The sequence below is a fragment of the Sabethes cyaneus genome, chromosome 3, assembly GCF_943734655.1.
Source record: "Sabethes cyaneus chromosome 3, idSabCyanKW18_F2, whole genome shotgun sequence".
NCBI classification, from domain to species: Eukaryota; Metazoa; Arthropoda; class Insecta; order Diptera; family Culicidae; genus Sabethes; species Sabethes cyaneus.
Genome location: NC_071355.1, coordinates 147,369,766 through 147,391,066, shown reverse-complemented (window position 1 = coordinate 147,391,066; position 21,301 = coordinate 147,369,766). Strand labels below are relative to the sequence as shown.

At 41.7% G+C, this 21,301-nt stretch overlaps 1 protein-coding gene across 2 annotated transcripts in view; it reads left to right on the top strand.

The window, feature by feature from the left end:
* The window catches only part of LOC128741745 (ATP-binding cassette sub-family G member 1), a 93,233-nt gene that overhangs the window by 56,477 nt on the left and 15,455 nt on the right, over positions 1-21,301 (top strand). For both annotated transcript variants that reach the window (XM_053837748.1, XM_053837747.1), the window contains exons 3-5: positions 16,635-16,752; positions 16,949-17,129; positions 17,448-17,593. In XM_053837748.1, the coding sequence (XP_053693723.1) occupies positions 16,635-16,752; positions 16,949-17,129; positions 17,448-17,593 (445 nt within the window). The remainder of the gene's footprint in view (positions 1-16,634; positions 16,753-16,948; positions 17,130-17,447; positions 17,594-21,301) is intronic.

The window sequence follows — 21,301 nt, the reverse complement described above, 5'->3', positions numbered from 1 at the left end:
ACGTGACTGATGCAATATCATGCCATTGCGTAACTCCGGCGGACTGCATGTCAAAGGATTGTGGCGAAAAGTGAACAAGCTACGCAAAGGGAACGACAGAGCTTCGAGCGAAAAACAAATCTGTTACTCCCACCTCGCAAACTCAAGTGACCGGATGAACACCAAGACGAACGGGAAGGGGGATGGGTAGCCATGGAAAAATATACCTAGAGTTCTGGTCTAGTGGTCAACCCATATGGTTGATCGCGAGGACTAAGAAAATCGCGGCGTTTTATTCCTTTTAGTGTTTAGAACGGAGAAGGCCCTTAAGGTCTTCTCACTAGTTGTTTTTTACCCTTTCTGTAAAGTTCTGCCGGGAGTCGTTCAATTCTGGTGGCTCTATTAGTCTTTAGCTGTACGATTCCTCGCTGTATCTCTTCGAGATCGGGAGCCAGGACGCTGTTATCGTTTATAGGTACTGTTATGTCATCTCCCAGTTTGTCTCCTTTTGTAAAATCGCCATTGAGATGCCCAACAGAGAACTGATTCTACCTGTCGACAAAAACATTCGATCAAGAAGACAGTAACAGTAATGCTATCTGCCGAGTTTAAGTTGAACTAACACGTACTAATGTGTGTAAATCAAAATATGGATGTACACAAACACGTATGCAATGCATTGCCACGCTCACACACACCTTTTCCCGTCAATAAATGTACATACAGTTTCAATTTTTGTTGAGAGGGACGCGCTATTGCTTCTGTTGCGTGTATGGGCGCGAGGAAGAGATGCCAGTCTTCGTAATGGAATGTTTTTCCTGTCGACCACTTCGCGCTCCTTTGTGATCAAGTTTCCCTCTTCGTCCCTACCCATAGCAGGCCTCGGTGTTTCTTATGAGAGAAGTTCACCTTCTCATAGAATTTGCGCGTGTCATTAGCCCGGAATAGTTGTTCTAGCTCTTCACCTTCTCTGTCCCTTGTTCGTAGTTAACTAATTTTACGCTTCTCGTTACTTGGCCAAATTCTGCCTCATGGCAATGCTTAGATAGTTTTGGCAAGCTCTGTTTTTCTTCTCAGTCGCTTGCTGGCATTGCCCGTCAAACGAATCATTTCGTGCACTCAGAGATTTTTCACCTAGCCCCATGGTTGTGGTCTCATTGACAGCCAAGTGAATCCTGCTCCATCCGTCTTCGAGCTATCGATAAGATGACCGATCAAAACCGGCTATCGATGAGAATATGTGGTCGATTTGGTTTAAAGTTTGTTGGGTAAGTGATCTCTAGGTGGAAGAAAGTGTTTCTGATTACCAGATCTCGAGAAGCTGCAAAGTTAATGCATCGTTGGTCGTTATCGTTCGTGTCGGTGTGTAGGCTATAGGGTCTGATCACCATACAACCACCACCAGCATACATCGCTTCTCTGCTGATCTGGGAGTTGCTATCCCGTATGTTGATGTCCCGCTGCAAACAGTCTTCGTATGTGATCGTCGGCTGCGCGTGGAACGCTTCCTTTTCGTCATTGGATCTACCTTTGTGTGGACAATGCACGTTTATTATAGGGTTACATCGTGGCTTGCTGCATCAAAGAAGTCGTTTCCATCCTTATTTTGATTCTTAATTTGCATTCCATTAAAGCTTTTATCAAAGTGTGGGTTCCATTTCCATCTTTTGATCGCAGGGCAATATATCTTCCTCATTATCATGTTTCGGATTACCTACGAATGGCCGAAGCACAAACGGCCGAATCACGAAAGGCTGAAACACAAATGGCCGAAATTACAAATGGATTATATATCTAATTGCCGACTCACGAATGGCCGAATCACAAAAGGCCGAAACACGAATGACCGAACGTCATATTCGCGTTGTCGGCAGGGGGCAGCCCCCCACAGTGGCCGACGCTTCCGACGGCAGGTCACATCTAGGAAACAGGTCTCGCACTTTATTATAATGAACGAAATTCATTCGCGCTTAGGGGAACAAACAACTTTCAATCATCGATACTGTATAGTAAATAGGGTAACGTATATGTTTTGACCAAAGGTATGTGGGCAATAACATATCTGCGTAACACTTTGGCCAATAGGCATTCCGAAAAAAATCGGCCATTCGTGATTCGGCCTTCTGTGACGTTTGTGAATTCTGGCCATTTGGATTTCGGCCATTCGTGATTCAGTCATATGTGTTTCGGCCATTCGGTACTAGCCCCACATTACAGTGCACGGCATGAAGGCGAATTAAAGGGCGTTACGGTCAAGATTTGGTCAAACAAAAATGCATGTAAATTGATTGAATTTTGTATTACAAATCCAATTATGCTTCTTTTTAAAGTACAATTATTATAAAAAACAGAAAAACATTCAGCTGAGCTTCCCGTTGACCGAATGTGAACTGTCGAGTCTTTCATTTAACCCTTGTTATCAGATTCTTAGAACTTCATCTACTCTTTCATCATCAGATTTTATCTACTTTGTTCGCCACAGAACGCCAGTTTATCTAATTTATGTATTCATTCGTTAAGCATAAGTAGACTACACACAATAGTAATGATGTTACAATGTTTGCCGTTATACTATACAGCTTACTATCTTACAGTACTTCGATAGTTTCATATGGTTGAAAATATCTTCTACCTTTCCTTTTTACTTACCACAAGAAAATATTTTTTTCATGTGTGGAATCATCATTGTGACCAGTACCATTGATATAGTGTGGTATCGCTCGGGTGTTTGCTGGTTATACGCATTGGCGTAGCTAGGAACTTTCCCTGGAGGGCGCCTAGGGGGTGCCTTCCAAAACTTTGAATTTTGATTATGGTCTTGTTACTCTGGCTGTCACCGATAGCACAAGGTTTTGTAGGGAAATACCAAGCGGGCTTGGTAAAGATCCGCGCAATTACAAGATATGTCGTGAGTACAACCTGTCCGCGCATCACATCTGTATTGATTTTAAAGCAACATTCGATACAGTCGATTGAGACCAGCTATGGCAGATAATGCACGAATACGGTTTTCTGAATAAACTAACGCAACTGAGCAGAGCTACATTGGAGATAGTGTTGTGTTTTGTGTGCATCTCGAAAGTATTTTCGAGTTACTTTAAGACGCGGCGAAAGATGGGACAAGGTGACGGCTTATTTTGCATGCTTTTCAACATTGCACTTGAACGGGTGATCCGACGAAATCGGAATCTAGGACAAGTGTTCTAAACGTAAATGCGGCCAAGACCAAATACTCAAAGGAAACAAACGCGTGCCTCTCGCGGACGGTAACTGTTGATGGCGACGAAGTAGAAGTGGCAAATGGGTTCGTGTATTTGGTATTTGGCTGGTGCACACGGACAACAACACTAGTAAGAAGATCTAGTTGCGCATTTAAGCCGGAAATTAGGCTTCCTTAGCCCTCCGCAAAACGCTAGGCATACGCGATTTTCGAGCGGAAGATACTGCGGATGATATTTGGCGGAGTACAAACTGAAAGCGGAGAGTAACGGAGACGTATGAGTCATGAGCTACAAGCACTGTTTGGAGAGATTGCCATCGTCATCTGGCGAAAGTCAATAGGCTACAGTGCAACGAAAATAGTTCTCTTTAACAACTGCACCAGCATCAAGAACAGGGAGGCTCAACGTGATGGCTCGACCAGGTCGAAAGTGATTTGCGACTTCTGTGAGTGGGAAATTTGCGACGAGTGGCCCAAGATGTAGTTGAATGGAGACGAACGCTTGAAACAGTATGAACCGGGGTGGCTACTAATCTACTGACGACGCCGACAACTACGCTTTTGCGATGCCTAGTGAAAAAGAAAATATCTTTACAACGGGAACATATACACTGAGTTTTTTCCCGGTTTCCAATTCCAATGAGGAAAATTTCTGGAGGGGGCCTGCAGAATTCTGGAGGAGGCCTGGTATCCCAGGCACCCCCTCTAGCTACGCCAATGGTTATACGGCACTCGTTCCTCTTTTTTTCCATGTGTGGACTCATTACTGCGACCAGTATAGTTGATCTATTGTAATATCGCCCGGGTGTTTGCTGTATGACCTGCACTGCATTTCTGTTTGTATAATCACTATTAAGTGAGCGGTATGCTTATTAAATTTTATGCGTGCTTGTGTGTATTGGGGTTTACCCTTCATTCAAAGTTTGATATACTTTACTCACTAATTCTTCGCTGCCAGCACTATCTAGTCCCTGGCGAGGACTCCTTCGTTCCTCTGACCAGTACACTTAACTATGGGAGGTACCTTTGCACTGTCAAGAGGCTTCAGTGGGTAAATATATAGAAATTCAGCATGAAGGAAGGGTAAATGAGGGGCCTGAGAATAAACCCATGGTAAAGTCATTTGACATCGAATGGCTTTGATTCTACTAAGTTACGAACCCACGACCACTCGTTTGTCAAAGCAGACTCGGTAACCTTGCTACTACGGAGCCCCCCGCACTCGTTCCTCCCTGCCAGTATTATCTCATATTATAGCAATCCCTAGCGAGAACTCGTTGCGCCCCTCTAACCAGCACACTTAACTATAAAAGTGACTTTTGCACTGTCAAGAGGCTTTGTCGCGGTAATGTAGATTGCAACACTAGGGAAGGGCAACGAGTGGTCTGAGAATAAACCCATGGCAAAGTCATATATCACATCGAACGGCCTGATTCTATTAAGATTCGAGCTCATGACCACACACTTTTCGAAGCAGATTCGATAGCCTTGCGGCCTCGGAGCCTCCCAAATGAAACTCTTGCTCTGGGAGCTGCCTTGACACAGGTTTTCTCATCCATCACCACGCAGTCGAACTTCGTCTTCGTGTATAGCTTCCGGGGTCGTGTTTTGATCGTTTTGTTTTATTTAGCTCAAAGCACGATTGTAGATGATAATCCAGGCTTGTTTGCGATATCTTAGACGAAAAGGTAAGAGTTCCACTTGAAAGCGTGGGCCAATCTTGGTCGTGGCTTTTTATTTTTTTCCCAATTCGCGCTTCCTGGTTATCGATAAACACTCTTTTATGACTTACTTACCTATGTGTCCATGTCCACTGATCCAGCAGAATAACGGTTACCCGCCATGGCCTTTATCTGTCTTCAGGACAGGTTCTCGTCTACAGTAGAGATGGTCGGGTATGAAAATTTGAATACCCGAACCCGACCCGTACCCGATCAAGAAAAAAAATTAAAAACCCGTAGCCGACGGGTACGGGACGGGCCCGGGTACCCGACCATCTTTAGTGTCAAAAAGGTCAATAGAGATACCCGACCCGGCCCGTACCCGGTTTCAAAAACAAAAATTGAGAACCCGTACCCGACCCGAACCCGCAAATTATTTTTTTTTTCAATACCCGAACCCGACCCGAACCTAGCGGGTACGGGTACGGGTGCGGGTTTCGGGCAAACTTTCCGCTACCCGACCATCTCTAGTCTACAGCCCGGATGTTGTTAAGTCTCTAGGTCTGCCTTGTCTTTGCGAAGTCAGATCAACTACCTGGCACCACGTTGGTTATATCTGGACAAGTTCCGGGAACAGATCAATGGAAGCCAAATCTGTAGGGTAAGGTTTGGTTATATCTGGATATATTTGGGGAACTCCGGGATCTCCTATGAAAAGACAAGCTTTGAACATGAGCAAAAACTTATCATACGACACCTTAAATTACACTAAAAATTTGAAAATAGATCCATGTAAGCCAAATTGAGTGCCTAGAATCACAAAGGCCAATTTCGGACATGGTTTTATTATCAAACATGTACCACATTGCGTTATTGACTTCCCTAGGGATTCCCGAAGCCCCTCATATATGTCCAGATATGACCAAACCTAACCCTAGATAGCAGATTTGGGTTCCATTGATCTGGTTATTGAATTCTAGTGTGATTTAAGGTGTCACACGATAAATTGTTGTTCATGGACAAAACTGGCCACTTATCCGGGTGTTCCCGGATGTCGGAGCAATCTGCCCTTCAAAACTTCAAAAGGGCGTACTTCAATTGGCTCAGAGGTGTAGGATGACAATGCAAACCAACTGGCATTTGCCGTTTAAATGGCCTATTTTGTTTTTTAATAACGGTATTGCCAACACCGTGCACTCTTACAAAATGAGAGGTGCTCTGATTTTGTAAATATACGATTTAATAAAATGCATTAAGTTTAAGACGACGAAATTTTGATAGTAACACCCTTTATTCTTCACACGCCAATGCTAATATTCTATAAATAGAATTTTATGCTTATATTTTTAGTTTTGAAACTTAAACTTTCAGAAAGTCTCTTTAGAAAGTTGATTTTCAAAGCAGTATGTGTACAGCATTAGAAGTTTTTCTCTGCTATGCGCTTCGAGCAACGCACGCGGCAAATAGGTAATTTTAACATGTTGTACATACAACCGCTGTAAAAAGCTTTTAATGGCAGCCGAATTCCGGTTCGAATTCGAGCGGTCTCCGCATGGCATAACCGATGCGTTTTACATTTTCAGGTGAGTAACCGCGAGTTTCCGAAGCTGCTACCACAGCTGTCTCTAGGATGTCGTAACGTATGGAAATTCTACAACCAGGTCACAGCACTACAGCATAGAATGTCACGGCGGCGGCGTTCCTTTCCATCCGTGTCGAACATATGGATTGGTTAAGTTAAAATTTGATAGCCGTAGCTCAATGAATTTATCATCACACTTAATGCTGTTTCTCTAATCGCACTATGTTTTCGCGGTAATTCGAGTTGCCGTGCGGTAGAACGAGTAGCACTTTGCTGTTCTAACTGCTCTGGCGTGCGCTCAAAGCTATCTTACTAAACCGCAATTTCCACCTCTCGAAAGCAATGAAACTGTGGAAGTGACTGGAAGCAGCAGCGCGCGCACGCCGCCAATGTTGGCCTCTGCAACCGTTGACCGTCGTCGCGGAGTGCCTCACCGGTAACCGGTTCAGGCAGCAGCATAAACCGGGTTCCATGGTTGTTGGCTTTTGAATTACCGCACCGGTTCCTGCCTGCCGTAGCGGCTGCTGACGTTCGGTGGCGGCAGGATTGGATAACTTTGGAAGTGACGATAGCGTAGAATTGGAACATAATGCAAGCCAGACATTATTGTTTTTCATGCTGTATGGTTGCTTTTCGTGGAAACATATGCTGTTTACTGTTCGTGGAATTATGCTTAACTCTGGGAAACAATTTCAAGTGACAGGGTTGAAATAAATTTACAGTAGGTTATTTGAATACTGACTTAAATACTGGGTAACAGAGTATTATTCATGAGACAGAGCTTTTTTTTAGTTCCTAAATTTATGGTTGTTTTTTACAAAGAGATAAACTTATATAGTAGCCTGGTGCTGATTTTTGGCAACTTCATTTTTTGTTGTTTAAAGATTGAATGAGATAAATTTTGCAGTTGCTTAAAGAACAAAATTTTTCTTTCAAGGTTATTATTTGATGTTGCACGCTGTCAATTTTTGTCGCTGTTTGAATTTGATTCTATTAAGCTACGTGATCGGCTAGTTTATTAAAAAAATTACGCGGTCGAATGCTATTCCACGGATTCAAGTTATCTTTCAGATAATAACGAAAGCGATTATTAACCTGGTTATTATCGGTTAGAACCGGTTTTGCGCTGGTCGAAAATTTAAAATTAATCCAGAATTCATTTTGGTCAACATGGAAATGTGTTAGAACGCAGATTTGGCTCGTCTAGCATTTTGGTTTATTAGTCGATCTGTCAATCATCAAACGTTGCTGATTAATTTTGGGTTACAGTAAATTAATAAAAGAATTTGCTAAAATAAAACTGGCAAAACGAGTATAACTTGTTATGAGATTTATCGTTGGTTTAACAATTGGTAAGTTCCTGCATTCGGCTCATTGATGATGAGATTTACACCTACCATGAATTTTGTGGAATTTGATTAAATTTTTCAGAAACTTGGTCGGTTTCAATTTTTCTGTCAAAAGTTCATTCTGCACTATACTGATTGCATGAAGATAGGTGGTTTGAAGATGGTCTTCAAGTTCTTGGCCACACAAAACAGAACGACAGTATCTTAGATTTGAATTATACCATTCGATTCTAGAAAATATATGTATAAGAGAAATCATTTACCAAATTAAAGGTAAAAGGGAACTGTAATTGAAGTCGAAAATCAGTAACGTTTATTTTGTAACTGCGATTATCGAGAAATATTTTTTCACAACATGATTTGTAGGTACTGCCTTTCGAATGGATGTGAATCACACCCATTGTATCCGTTAACAGGAAGTTATTTAAATGATCAGCAGTAAAACAACAAAGTCATAGACATTAATGACAAAAGCTTCGTTAATAATGCTGATATTGTTGGCTATCTGATTGTATTCCCACATGCTTCCTCTTGTTCCCAACGCATTATAACTGGGCAGTGATCATTAGAGGTTTAAATGGTGAGAATTCCTCACCACGAGCAATCTTGTAAAACGGGCTGATGATAAGAATGACTGGCTGCTGCGGAAAACTAAGCTAGAGACAATAAGTAAAATATCACTCCTTACCACACGGCACGCACGTAAACATTTATTTACTATCAACAACCGAGTTAACCACGCAAAGCTTTATTGGTACTAGCCAGTAGGTATCTATTTAGTATTCACGGAATAATGAACTGGCTTATAATTTAAGTTGGCATATAACAACACTGCCGTTGTAGAAAAGAATGTCCGATTTTCTCAGTTTCTGTGAGGGCTTTTGTTATGGTAAAAGAGGTAGTTCCTAATATTGCAAGTGCAAGCAGATTTCAAAATTGAAATCGACTATTCATGAGAAGCACCCTGAAAATCAAAAATAAAACATTAAAAACAGTAGTACCTAGATAATTTAACGACATTTTTCCGACGTCATCTCGTAACTCTGTCAGGCTACACCTTGCAAGATCAGTTGCCTTTTGCACCGTTAACAATCAATTAACATACATTAGCACAGACATAGCGTATCCCTGTTCTTAGCTAATACCACGTGAAATGCTCTGTTTACGTGATGGAAATTAAATTGAAATTCTGCATTTGTTTGCATACACTTTACGTCGCATCTGATTAGTAAATACGCGCTCATTACAAACAGTTAAATACTTGATAGATAGGAGGGTTATTAGAATCCAGCACATGTCCAATCGAGCAGGTCACGTTTCCAATTTTCAGTGACGAAAGTTGCCTTAGCTGGTGAATAGCTTATCGCATATCAGTCCTGGATTAGACTCTCATAATACTTCAGATTAAATTGATTTAACCGGAAGCAATAGTTTATTAACCTACAGCTAATATGATTTCAATAAGCCTTTCTATAATTGATTTCTATAAAGGGAATTTCTGACGTATCCTACAGCATATTTGAGCTTGTCGAATGCAGTTTGTTCGATATTTTGATTTGCAAGGTACTATAAAATTGGTTGCCAATGATTGTTATACCTTAGCCAGATTTTCCTTTTAAATAACGTATTCTGTTATATTATTAAAAAAAAATATCTACAACTGAACAAAGTGAGTAATCTATACACAGGAATAAAGTGTGAATTGATTCTGGAATCTTCGCTTTACTGACAATGTCCAATCATAGAAAACGCAAAAACAAGCTTGATTTTAATTTTATTCTTGATTTTTTTGTACATATTTGAGATGACATGTTAGAGCGACTGCAAAGTGCATCCGAAACTTTGACGCTTAGGCTGGCATATAAGTGAACATGTGCAAATATATCACCTCTGTTTTCTAACTCCTATCTCTACCCCCACGTGGTGCCGGCTGGGGTATGGCAGCCAAGGTTGTCGACAACCTTGGTTGTCGTACGCAGATAGAGAAGGTGGAACACTTGTCGTGTGGTTTCTGGCTAGCTAATCATGCAGTTCGGCGCCGATTTTTCGGAAGGCGTGGATGCGGGGTATGGGAAGTTGGACACACCGAGGGAGAGCTATTTTCTTTGCTGGATTAGCATAGAGAGAGACCCTCAATCGGTCTGTTTACACATTCTGCAGTTGTGCCCTTTGGCGGTTGGTGCCGAGTTGTACATTTAGGCAAAAATTGAGCCACAGGACCTGACCCTGCCTTGAGAGTCGGCAAGTCAGGAGCCCCTAAGTCAAAGTGTAACTCCGTGTCGATGACTGGAAGGCTAGAGGGGTGAAAACATGTCAGTCGCGAACGGAGTGCTTTGGGCATGTTACCCCTACTGTGCCATGCGGGGCTCTGCTACGGCCGATCTTTGTTGTCCCTTGCGTTTCGTGGGAACAACATAGGAGTCCTATCCCATTTCCCTTATGGATATTAGGGCAAGTGCGTTCTGGCCAACATAATTGGCTTCGCTTACAATTTTCTGTCTGATCTGTGTTGGAGATTGTTTGTGCATATACTCCGCTAGTCAAATAGTTAGAGTTGCACAAATAAATCTTCAACACAAACGGGCAGTAAATGCGAAAAACTTTTTAATAGCTCTGTCACCATCGCATTGGTTCAGGAGCCATATTTTCGCAAGGGGTACTTTCATTCGACGGATATTGGAAACCAGAACTTTGCTGTTTTCAGCAAAACTGGTATGATAAATCCTCGTTTGATGCCCAGGGCATGCATATTGTTGCATAGGTGCATGCCTTATCTCTGAGTTGACTATTCGAGATATTTGTGCGGTCACAGTAGAACTCGTGGTGGATGATGTCCATAGGCGCTATGTCTACTGTTCTGCATACTTACCGCATGCCGAACCGTCTCCCAGCGACGATTTTAGAAATGTGGTGAGATACTGCCAATCTAATGGGCTTCCGCTCATTATTTGCAGTGATGCCAATGCCCATCACATCATTTGGGGCAGCTCGGATATCAATCTGAGAGGCTCTGATTTGATGGAATATTTGAGTAGTACCAACCTTGGAATACTCAACATAGGGTGTTTGCACCCTATGCATAAGTGCATATGTATTGGAGATCTGTTGGGCAGGCAAAAGTGACAGCTCCATATAAAACACACGGGACGGGAAATTTTTTAAATAATTTATTTTCTTCATTTAAAACAGAAATTACAAATTGCTTCATACATGAAGCAAGGTAATATATCTGTTTTTCGTTTTACTGATACTGACTTTTTCGCGGTCAAACGTAAACTCTATTTTGATTAAAGCAGAGGAGCGTTTGGTGCGAAAAATGTTAGACTGAATACTGGGCAAGTTTCGATCTGCTGCTAAAAATATATTGGGTTTTGATTGTGGCAGTGGGACTCCAATGCGTGGTATAGTTTAAATGCGTAAAGCACTCGAGTACTAATCGAGAAATTGTGGGTTGGAGTCCCACTGTCCCAAACTAAACCCAATATATTTTTAGCCGCAGATCGAAACTTGCCCAGTATTCAGTTTAACATTTTTCGCACCAAACGCTCCTCTGCTTTAATCAAAATATATCTTAATACTTTTTTAAACGATGGTTCTACAATTGATGAAGGGACGGTAGGGGAAAGAAATGAAAATTTTTGGTGAAGGAGGGGAAGAGCGAAAAGGAAGGGCGTGGGGGGGGGGGGTATTGGTAGCTGTGCTTGACAAGTAGTCATTTTGACTCCTACCTTTTGTCCAATGCTGGAAGGTGCATGGGTTAAAGGTAGGAGTCAAAATGACTACTTGTCAAGCATAGCTACCAATACCCCCCTCCTTCCTTTTCGCTCTTTCCCTCCTTCACACATTGTGTGCGCACGGTAGCTGTCAGCAATCTCAGTTAAATATGCTAAAATCAATGTTATATTTCGTTATTTTCAACTTGGCCTATGCCTATACTGCTTCAAAGAACAGTATATTGGGACACCGATTTACCGCGAATGCACTGTAACACTGAAACACAGTCACCAAATGTCAGCATATATTTCAGGGACCGTTTGTCGGTTGTTTTAACTATTAATTGTTTTGAAATGATGAATGGTTTTAGAAAAAATGATAATTTTCTCCAGCATGTTTATGCTGCATCGAACAGGAAAATATACAATGTGAGCCCAACAAATGTCTTGCATGTGTGTGTAGCAAAAGCCCTATTGGCAGTTTGCTAACTTTCATACGAGCTGGTAGAGAGGAAATATTAGATATAACACTCTGCTCTAACAAGATCAGTCATGAATTGGCACAATGGCATGTTTCAAATGAGACACAAATATCTGATCATTGCTTTATATATTTGGATCATTTGGGTGTCTCCTTGAACACTGCAACTTTTCATAATCCGAGAATTTCCGACTGGGAAATCTTTGAGAAGGGATTGGCGACGAAATTTCAAGCATTCGAACCGACGATTGAGTCATCGATCGACTTGGATGTATTTTATTGCAGAAGCTTTTGAAGTAGCTTGCCCGCTAAAAACTATTAAAACGACTAGAGGAACACAATGGTGGAACTCTCATATCGCGGAACTAAAGAAACGATGCAGGAGAGTCTGGAATAGACATCGTAGGGATGGCGTGGAGCCTTTCAAGCAGGCCCGGAAAGCCTATGTAAAGGCTCTACGATCTTCAGCACGCACGAGCTGGCACAGGTTCTGCAGCAACGTTTCCTGTTTCGGCGAGGCAAGTCGACTTAATAAAATACTGTCAAAATCGAAAGATTATCAGGTTAATAACATTCGAAGTTCGAACGGCGAATACTGTTCGAATGACAATGAAATCCTGGAATGTCTCTTTTATAGTCACTTTCCAGGCTGTGTGGAACCTGAAATTCGAAATGATCCAGAAATCGTTTTAGGTGGCTTAGACTCATGGGCTTTCGCTCGGAGACTTGGCACAACTGAAGCGATTGAATGGGCCGGGAACAGCTTCTATCCATACAAATCTCCTGGAACAGATGGAATATACCCTATTCTACTGCAGAAAGGATTCAAGTACTTCAAACATATCTGGGAAAGATGTTTGTGAGTAGTATTGCTATTGGGTTAAGTTTATTCCTAAACGTTCCTAAACGCGCGACATATGAGCAAGCAAAAAGTTTTAGACCAATCAGTCTAACGTCTTTCGTGCTTAAATCACTTGAATCATACCACATCCGCGAAACAAGCTTAGTAGAAGTTCCTCTTCATTCAGCACAACATGCTTATCAAAGTGGCAAGTCTACAACCACTTTATTACATGTTGTCAGGGATGGTTTGATCACTTTGACTCAATTTGATAGTACCGTCTCAGCCGAGCCAAATATGACAATGTCACATATGGGATATTTGTAGAACTAGTTCTAATCTACAATTTTTCTGAATAAAGTTTTGCTGTATCTTTCGTAGTTACGGTGCTACAACGCTAGTTGTTCATTTAGTCACTAATAAGATACTAACATTATATCGCCGTAATTACAAAAGATACAGTAAAACTTTATTCAGCAAAATTATAGGTAATAACCTATTCTACAAATGTTCCATATATAGCCTTGTTACATTTGGCCCCGTTAAAATTGAGTCAAAGTGATCGAACCATTCCTCCTGAATGGCGTGCAGGCGCCATCGTAGTACTGCTTCCACCTTTCGATCACCGCACGGTCGTCAGTCAAGATACCTCCATTTTTATCCCTGCACATTTCGGCCCGTGGCACAAAGCCTTTGCGAGATCCGTTGAGTCTCTGATAGAACTTCCGTGTGTCGTGAAAGCGGCACAGCTGTTCGAGTTCTTCGCACTCCTTCTCCTCTTGGTGGCGCTTCTTCTCCTTGAAGAGTCGGCTTTGCTGTCTCTGCTTCTGTTTGTATCGCTCCATATTCTGACGGGTGGCTCTACGCAGCATTTGTACCCGCGCTGCGTTCTTCTCAGCCAATATCTGCTGGCATTCCTCGTCAAACCATTCGTTACGTCGATTCGGTGTCACACGGCCTAGGACGTTCTCCGCAACGCTGTTAATGGCTATTTTCACGGCATTTCAACAGTCCTCAAGAGGGGCTTCATCCAGCTCACCCTCTTCCGGCAGCGCGGTTTCGAGAGATAACGCGTAGTTTTCGGCGACCTCCGGTTGCTTCAGTCGCGCTAGATTATACCCTGGTGGGCGCCGGTATCGTAAGTTGTTTACAACAGGTAGTTTTTGACATATCCTTACCATCACTAGGTAGTGATCCGAATCGATGTTAGCGCCCGGATAGGTTCTGACGTCGATAATGTCTGAAAAGTGCCAACCAACTATCAGAACGTGGTCGATTTGTGATTCTGTCTGGCTGGGTGATCTCCAGGTGTACCGATGGTAGAGGTTGTGCTGGAAGAAGGTACTACGTATGGTCATGGTCTTGGAGGCGACGAAGTCGACAAATCTCAGGCCGTTTTCGGCCGTTTGCGGGTGAGCGCTGAACCGTCCAATCACCGGTTTGAATTCCTCCTCCTGACCAACCTGAGCATTACAGTCCCCGTTGATAATTTTGACATCATGTCTTGGGCAGAGGTCGAATTCACGCCAACTGCGCGTAGAATTCGTCTTTGTCATTATCGGTACTTCCGAGGTTAGGTCTGTGCACGTTAATTATGCTAATATGAATGAATCGGCCCTTGATTCTTAATCTGCACATTCGGGGGTTGATCGGCCATCACCCGGTCACCCGCTACTGCATCTCGCCCATCACTATAACCAATCGTTTCCAATCGTTAGTTTGTTTTCGTCGCCTGGGTCTTTGCCGATGGTTCCGATTAGAGTTATTATTATTACTTACGGAGTCCATTGCTTTGATTTTTTTAGTGGTTCAAGCTTGCAAAGCCCGTAACCAACCCCACAGTTTCGCCGGAGAGCCAACGAAGCTCGAAGGAGCCCTCCTCCCCTGTCAGCATGCGACCTTGGCTTCCACCGAGGTTGGTTGCCCGATCTCCACCGAGGTTGCTCGTATCCCGGCTGGTACCACGAGGAGGTAGGGGTAGGAGTTGCTGGGTAAGAGGCTGTGGACCACTGTGGGGTCTATTTTAAGCCCAGTGCACAAGGCACCGATGGTACGTATAACAACTAATGGAGCTCGCGCTTTGCGCTTCTACGATTCGGATGTTGATGTTGTGAACGAGGTGAAGTACGTGGAGTTGATTCTCAACTCCAAGCTTGACTGGTCCACAAATATTGATTTCCGAATTAAAAAAGCGTGCATGGCCTTTGAGCAATGTAGACGAGCAATTGGCAACTCTTGGGGGCTTAAACCCAAATACATACACTGGTTGTATACGGTCGTTGTCAAACCAATACTGGCGTATGGTTGTCATGTATGGTGGCAGAGAGGGGAAATTGTGACTGTCCAGATAAAGCTAAATCATCTTCAAAGGATGTGTTTAATGGCAATGTCTGGTGCATTTACTACAGCTCCTACTGCCGCCCTAGAAGCTATATTCAACATTAAACCTCTGCACTTCCACCTGAAGCAAGAGGCACTAATATGTGCTTATCGACTACACGCGATTGGCCTTTGGCAGTCTGTGGACGGTTGCACTGGTCATACTCGATTGTGGTCGCAAATTGTTGCTGAGGATAAGTTTGCCCTTGCTCCTAGCGATGTAACGGTCATGCGTACTTTTCCGTAAAGGACTTTCTCAAGCAACTTTCCTCCTAGAGAGGAGTGGATGTCAGGTTATATAGAAAGGAAAATTTCCGACTATGTGGTCTGTTATACCGATGGTTCCTTGTACGAAGGTCGCGCGGGTGCTGGTGTTTACTGCCGTGAGCTGGAATTGGATCAATCCTATTCGTTGGGTAGTTACTGCACCGTTTTTCAAGCTGAAATCTTTGCAATTACGGAGCTCAGTTTGTCCTTCAGAAAGAACTGATAGGCAAGATAGTCTATTTCTGTTCTGATAGTCAAGCCGCTATAAAAGCCCTTTGTGCGGCTAATTCTAAATCTAAAACAGTCATCGCCTGCCACACTCAATTAGAAGAACTAAGCATTTTAAATGCCGTTCATCTGGGTCTGGTATAACCGGAAATGAATAGGCTGATGAACTAGCAAGATCTGGAGCAGAAAAACCGGTTTTCGGACCGAAACCTGCTTTACCGATTGCGGCATGTTGGATAAAACAAAAGATTCGATCTTGGTTTTCATCTGAACATGAACATTACTGGAGAAATCTTGAAACTTGTCATCAAACGAAAAGTTTCGTTCAGCCTTGTGAGAAGGTTGCGAAATTTCTTTTGTAACACTCTAAGGTAAATTGCAGTATACTTGTCAGATCCGTGACTGGTCACTGCAGACTTAATTATCATACTACGAATACTATTAACACTATTGTTTCATTGCTTTCTCTTACCATCGATTGTAAAAAATTACCGTTGTAAAACATTAATTATATACGTGATCTCATTAAAGGTCATGGCAAAAACACGAAGTTAGTCTAATAAAATTACCTAATAATTTCAATTTCCTTTTTTTTCAACATAGTAATTTTCGTTATGGCACTGATATGCAGTTACCGGCAGTGTAGACATACAATCTGCAAACATTCTAATTATTTTGTATTATGATTCTCTATTAAATGTAAACTGGATTAATAACTTTAGTGATAATGAAATATTTTAATTGACGTGCACACGTCTGTAGATGTTCATTTGCATAAATTACTACACACGTTGTCTGATCTTATCGTCAAAAGCAAAACATGTTGACGTGTGAACTTTCGCTGGGTTTTTACCAGACGTATTGTTAACATAATAAACTTGTGCTGAGTACATTTAATCTAATAGTTCACTTTTTGTCTTTTCTCATTTTGCAGATAAAAAATCCGTCTTGAAGGGCATCTCGGGAAAGTTCAACTCCGGTGAGCTGACAGCGATTATGGGACCTTCCGGGGCCGGTAAATCTTCGCTATTGAATATTCTCACCGGATACACGTAAGACGTTTTATGCAAAATGCGGATAACCTACCTAGACCAATTTCAATTCACTATTCCTTTCATTCGCTCTCGCTGCACATTTTCACACCGTAAATGACATACACGTGTAAGCCTAAATTGAATTTTCAATTTCATTCGCTGATCCTACCGGTCGCTCACCGATGTCACCGTTGCGCTGTCGTCAATCCTGCAGAAAAGCGGGCGTCAAAGGTTCACTCAACATCGGCACCACCGTCGGAGGCAATAAATTGTGCAGCTATATCCTGCAGGAAGATAATCTGCATCCGTTCTTCACTGTCCAGGAGATAATGACGATGGCATGTGATTTGAAAATATCATCACGATGCTTGAAGCACAACGACAAACAACGATTGGTGAGTGTTCTCGGTTCCGATTCTACTGTTGCTTCAAAAACGTCCGGTCGGACACATTATGCAGCAGCAGTTGGAGCTGGTCCACGCAAACCTGGCAATAAGTTTTTTTTAAATATTGAATTTTATGTAAATCTCTTGAAAAACTTTCGACAGTTTTTTTTCGGAAAAACACAAAACATGTAAAAATTCTTTTCGTTCATTTGGTATTGTGCCCTCCAGCTTGAACTGAACTTGCTTTCAACTGTGCTCGACGTAGGCGCTAATCGTCGGAGGCATCGCCGTACTGTTTTCATGTGCTCTTTTTCAACCCATTTACAGATTGACAACATTTTGGACACTTTGCATCTCAAGTTTACTAAGCAGACTCGATGCGGAAATCTCTCCGGTGGACAGAAGAAGCGTCTATCAATCGCGTTGGAGCTTATCGATAATCCTCCGGTTCTCTTCCTGGACGAACCAACGACGTAAGTATTTTTGTGCCTGTTCCCCGTTCTGTAGTGCAGGAAAAAGTGACTGATCACTTGAAATCTGTGCTGCAGGAGAGTATGCAAAGTGGGTATCTTCATTTTCATTTTAGATGGTATTTTGATGGGTTGAGAAACGGAACCAGCGGGCGCGTAAGTGCCGCAAGGGTGTGTTGGGGTAGTGGAAGCACTTTTTCCGTAGACAGCGTGCTGTATGAAACAGTATCGTGTGTAAACCGGAAAACCATACAACAGATAGCGAAGGCAATCTAGTGGATCTGGTGTTCGACTTCAGCTGTTATGTTTATGGAAGCGTTTCGTTGCGCGCCGGTCTCCGGTGCCGTATTAGTATGTACCTACAAGTGTATGTATTTCAACAACGAAGCGTTCGCTTTATACTGTATTTCGTTGTGAATTGAGCGAAATGTGTAAAGCTCAACCGACGATTATAGCATACTAACGGTTGGCGGAGCGAAAATATAGAAAACACCGCACGGGCGAGTGGGTAGAGTATATTCAGGCTGATTGTTAAGCTGTCTATGAAAACGTATTCTAAAATTTTTAACTGGTGAAACGAATTTTCGCTTCCGTAACATGAATTTAATTAGTTGTTCGATACTAGGTATCTACCTTATTGAAACAACAATGCTAAATCATCATTTTATTGCGAAAACGATTTTCAATTGATTGTTCGTGAAGTAAATTCCAACGAGAATGTTTCTAAACATGAATTCAGAAAACTGGAAAATATTTATGCCATGACTTTGACATACTATAATATTGCTGTGGATTTCAAAATGTAAGAAATAAATTTTAATTGTTGTTTTTGCCTTTAAATTTGCACAATCGTTTCTGTATTGCGGATTTTTCAAAATTATGCGATTTTCTCGGACACCACTTACTCAAAAAATTAAAAAATTCTTAACAAGGTGTACCGTGCGGAAATAAAATTCGTAAAAGTAAGAAGTAGACAACATTAAATGGTCAATATAAAATTATGATATTGTAAAATGCAATTCGTCACATTTTTTCTGACAGTATGCTGCTTATTTGTATTATTACGGCGGTGGAAAGTTTTTCCATGGGTTAGCTGTCAAATTGACGCTGACGGATGCGTTGACGCTGCATTCTGTTTGGCCATTAAGAAATGTCAGAAAAATTATGATCTACTCCAACAAAATTTTCAATACATTGAAGTCGCTTTTTACGCGGTTTGTTTTTTACGCAACTATTTTTACGCGAATTTCGGAATTTGCGCGGTTTTTTTTACGCAAATTTCGGAATTTACGTGGTTTTTTTACGCGATTTTCGAAATGTACGCGGATGTGCTCAATACGTCTATTTTGTCGCGTAGTCTTGAAATCCACAAAGTTTATTTTTACGCGAATTTTGGAATTTACGCGGTTTTTCTATGCGAATTTCAGAATTTACGCGGTTTTGATTTACGCGGGACGTATCCTTCGCGTAAAAAGCGACTTGAGAGTACTTCCGGTTTTAAAAACTTTTCCAAGACAGAGAATGTTTTGTTGAGTATTCATTTTGACGCTTCAAAATGAACACTTTTAGTTTGCCCGGGATGAAGTTTCGGTTAATTTATAAATGCTCAACAAGGTTTTGCAAGATGACGTCACGAATGAACGCGATTCACCCGTTTGACATCCACTCGTGGTTTGTTTACTAATTATTATTATTATTATTTATTATTGCATAAATTCGAGTTAAACGTCTTAAAGGCGTATTGTCCAGCAGTGTCGCCCTCCTAACTTCTTGTAATGGCAAATTTTGTACTTTTTTGATTTGCCGTTAAAGGCTTAAGCAATATTCACTTTCATCATGTTAACCCACATTCCAGGTCCATGTAAACAAACCACCGATAGATGTCAAAGAAGCGAGGTTATGTTCGCCCGTGCAAAACTCTATTCATGTCTCCCCACTTACAAATAGATCGAGGGTACCACAAGGCAGCAATATGGGCCCATTATTTTTCTCGTTATATTTTAATGACGTTGCTTTACTTTTGGGTGATAGATGTAAGCTGATATACGCGGACGATTTGAAACTAAATTTCGCTGTTCGATCCATTGAAGATTGCCGAAATTTGCAAAAGCTTGACACTTTCGTCAATTGGAGTCGCAAGAACTGGCTCATCGTCAGCACGGCTAAATGTCAGATTATGACCTTCCATCGAACTGTCAGCCCTATATTGTTAGAATATAACATTGATGGCCAAGTACTTCAGAGAGTTGAACAAGTCAACGACCTGGGCGTTGTTCTCGATACCAAGCTATGTTTTAATCAGAATCGTTCGAATGTAATTTCAAAAGCAAACCGGTAGCTCGGTTTTATAACAAAGACTGGACGGGACTTTAAGGATCTGTACTGTTTAAAGGCCCTGTATTGCTCCCTGGTGAGACCGTTATTGGAAACCGCGTGTCAGATCTGGACTCCTTATCAAGTAGTCTGGACATTGAGAATTAAACGAGTGCAGAAGAGATTTATTCGCATAGCACTACGTGATCTCCCGTGGTGTGATCCTGTGAATCTTCCTTCGTATCCTGAACGATGTCGCCTTATCGGTCTAGATACTTTAGAACGACGCAGAAAAATCCAGCAAGCTGTACTTGTCGCCAAGGTGTCGACTCTCCGAATGTTCTTTCATTGCTTGGCTTTCGTGCTCCTCAGCGTTCTCTTCGTTCCATTGCATTACTGCAACCTGAATCGAATCGTACCGCCTTTGGATTCAATGAACTTAGGCTTCGTACACAAATTACGTAACGCTTAGAGGGGAGGGAAGGGGGTCGAGCTTGCGTTACTTCTTGTTACATAGGGGAGAGGAGGAGTCATGAGAATAGTTACGTAACAAATTTATGAATACCAAAAAGGCAGTTGCCAAACGAGGATACGATGTGTTGGAGGCGGAAAACAGTGAATCGGTTTATACTGATGAAAATTCTGGTACAAAATTATGGTTTGTAGCTGAATGAGATAATCCTATTAAATTTCAGTTACATATTACGGTTCAAGACCATTTCAGCTTAACATAGGCCGATGGCCGATTGTGGTTTTTAATATGAAGGCCTTGCTGATTTGGTTGAATTCTTTAAAAATTAAATTAAATATGCGGCTTATGCCATTTTCATTCAATGTTAAGTACCAGGGGGGGAGGTTTGGTTAACGTTACGTAATTTAATAGGGGGGTTGTGCCACGCGTTACTTAATGTTACATAGGGGAGGAAGGGGGTCACAAAACCGAAATTTTTGCGTTACGTAATTTGTGTACCACGCCTTATTACTGCTTGCATCCGTACCTTTTCTTCGGTGGAACATTTAGACGAATTTGGTGAATCCTCAAACAAATTTTAACCAAAATTGTTAATTGTGGTATTATATAATGTGACTGTAATTTTTGTATTTAGTTTAATTTGTATTAGTTTAATTAGAATTAAGTGATTGACCCTGAAATGTGTATTAAATTTTGTAATTAGCTGTATTAATGTATCAATTGTAAAAGATGGTAGGGTTTTTATGCCTCCAAGAGGATGGCCTAGGCTTTTTCCCATCCAATCCATTAAGACCGAACAGGTCGGTTGGATATAATCGAATAATAAAATAGTAATAATAATAATAAGTTCGGTTCGATTGACTTACTTATTTTAGTGGCGATGGTCCGTTATTGATTTTCCACCGAACGAATGGTCTTCCAGTACT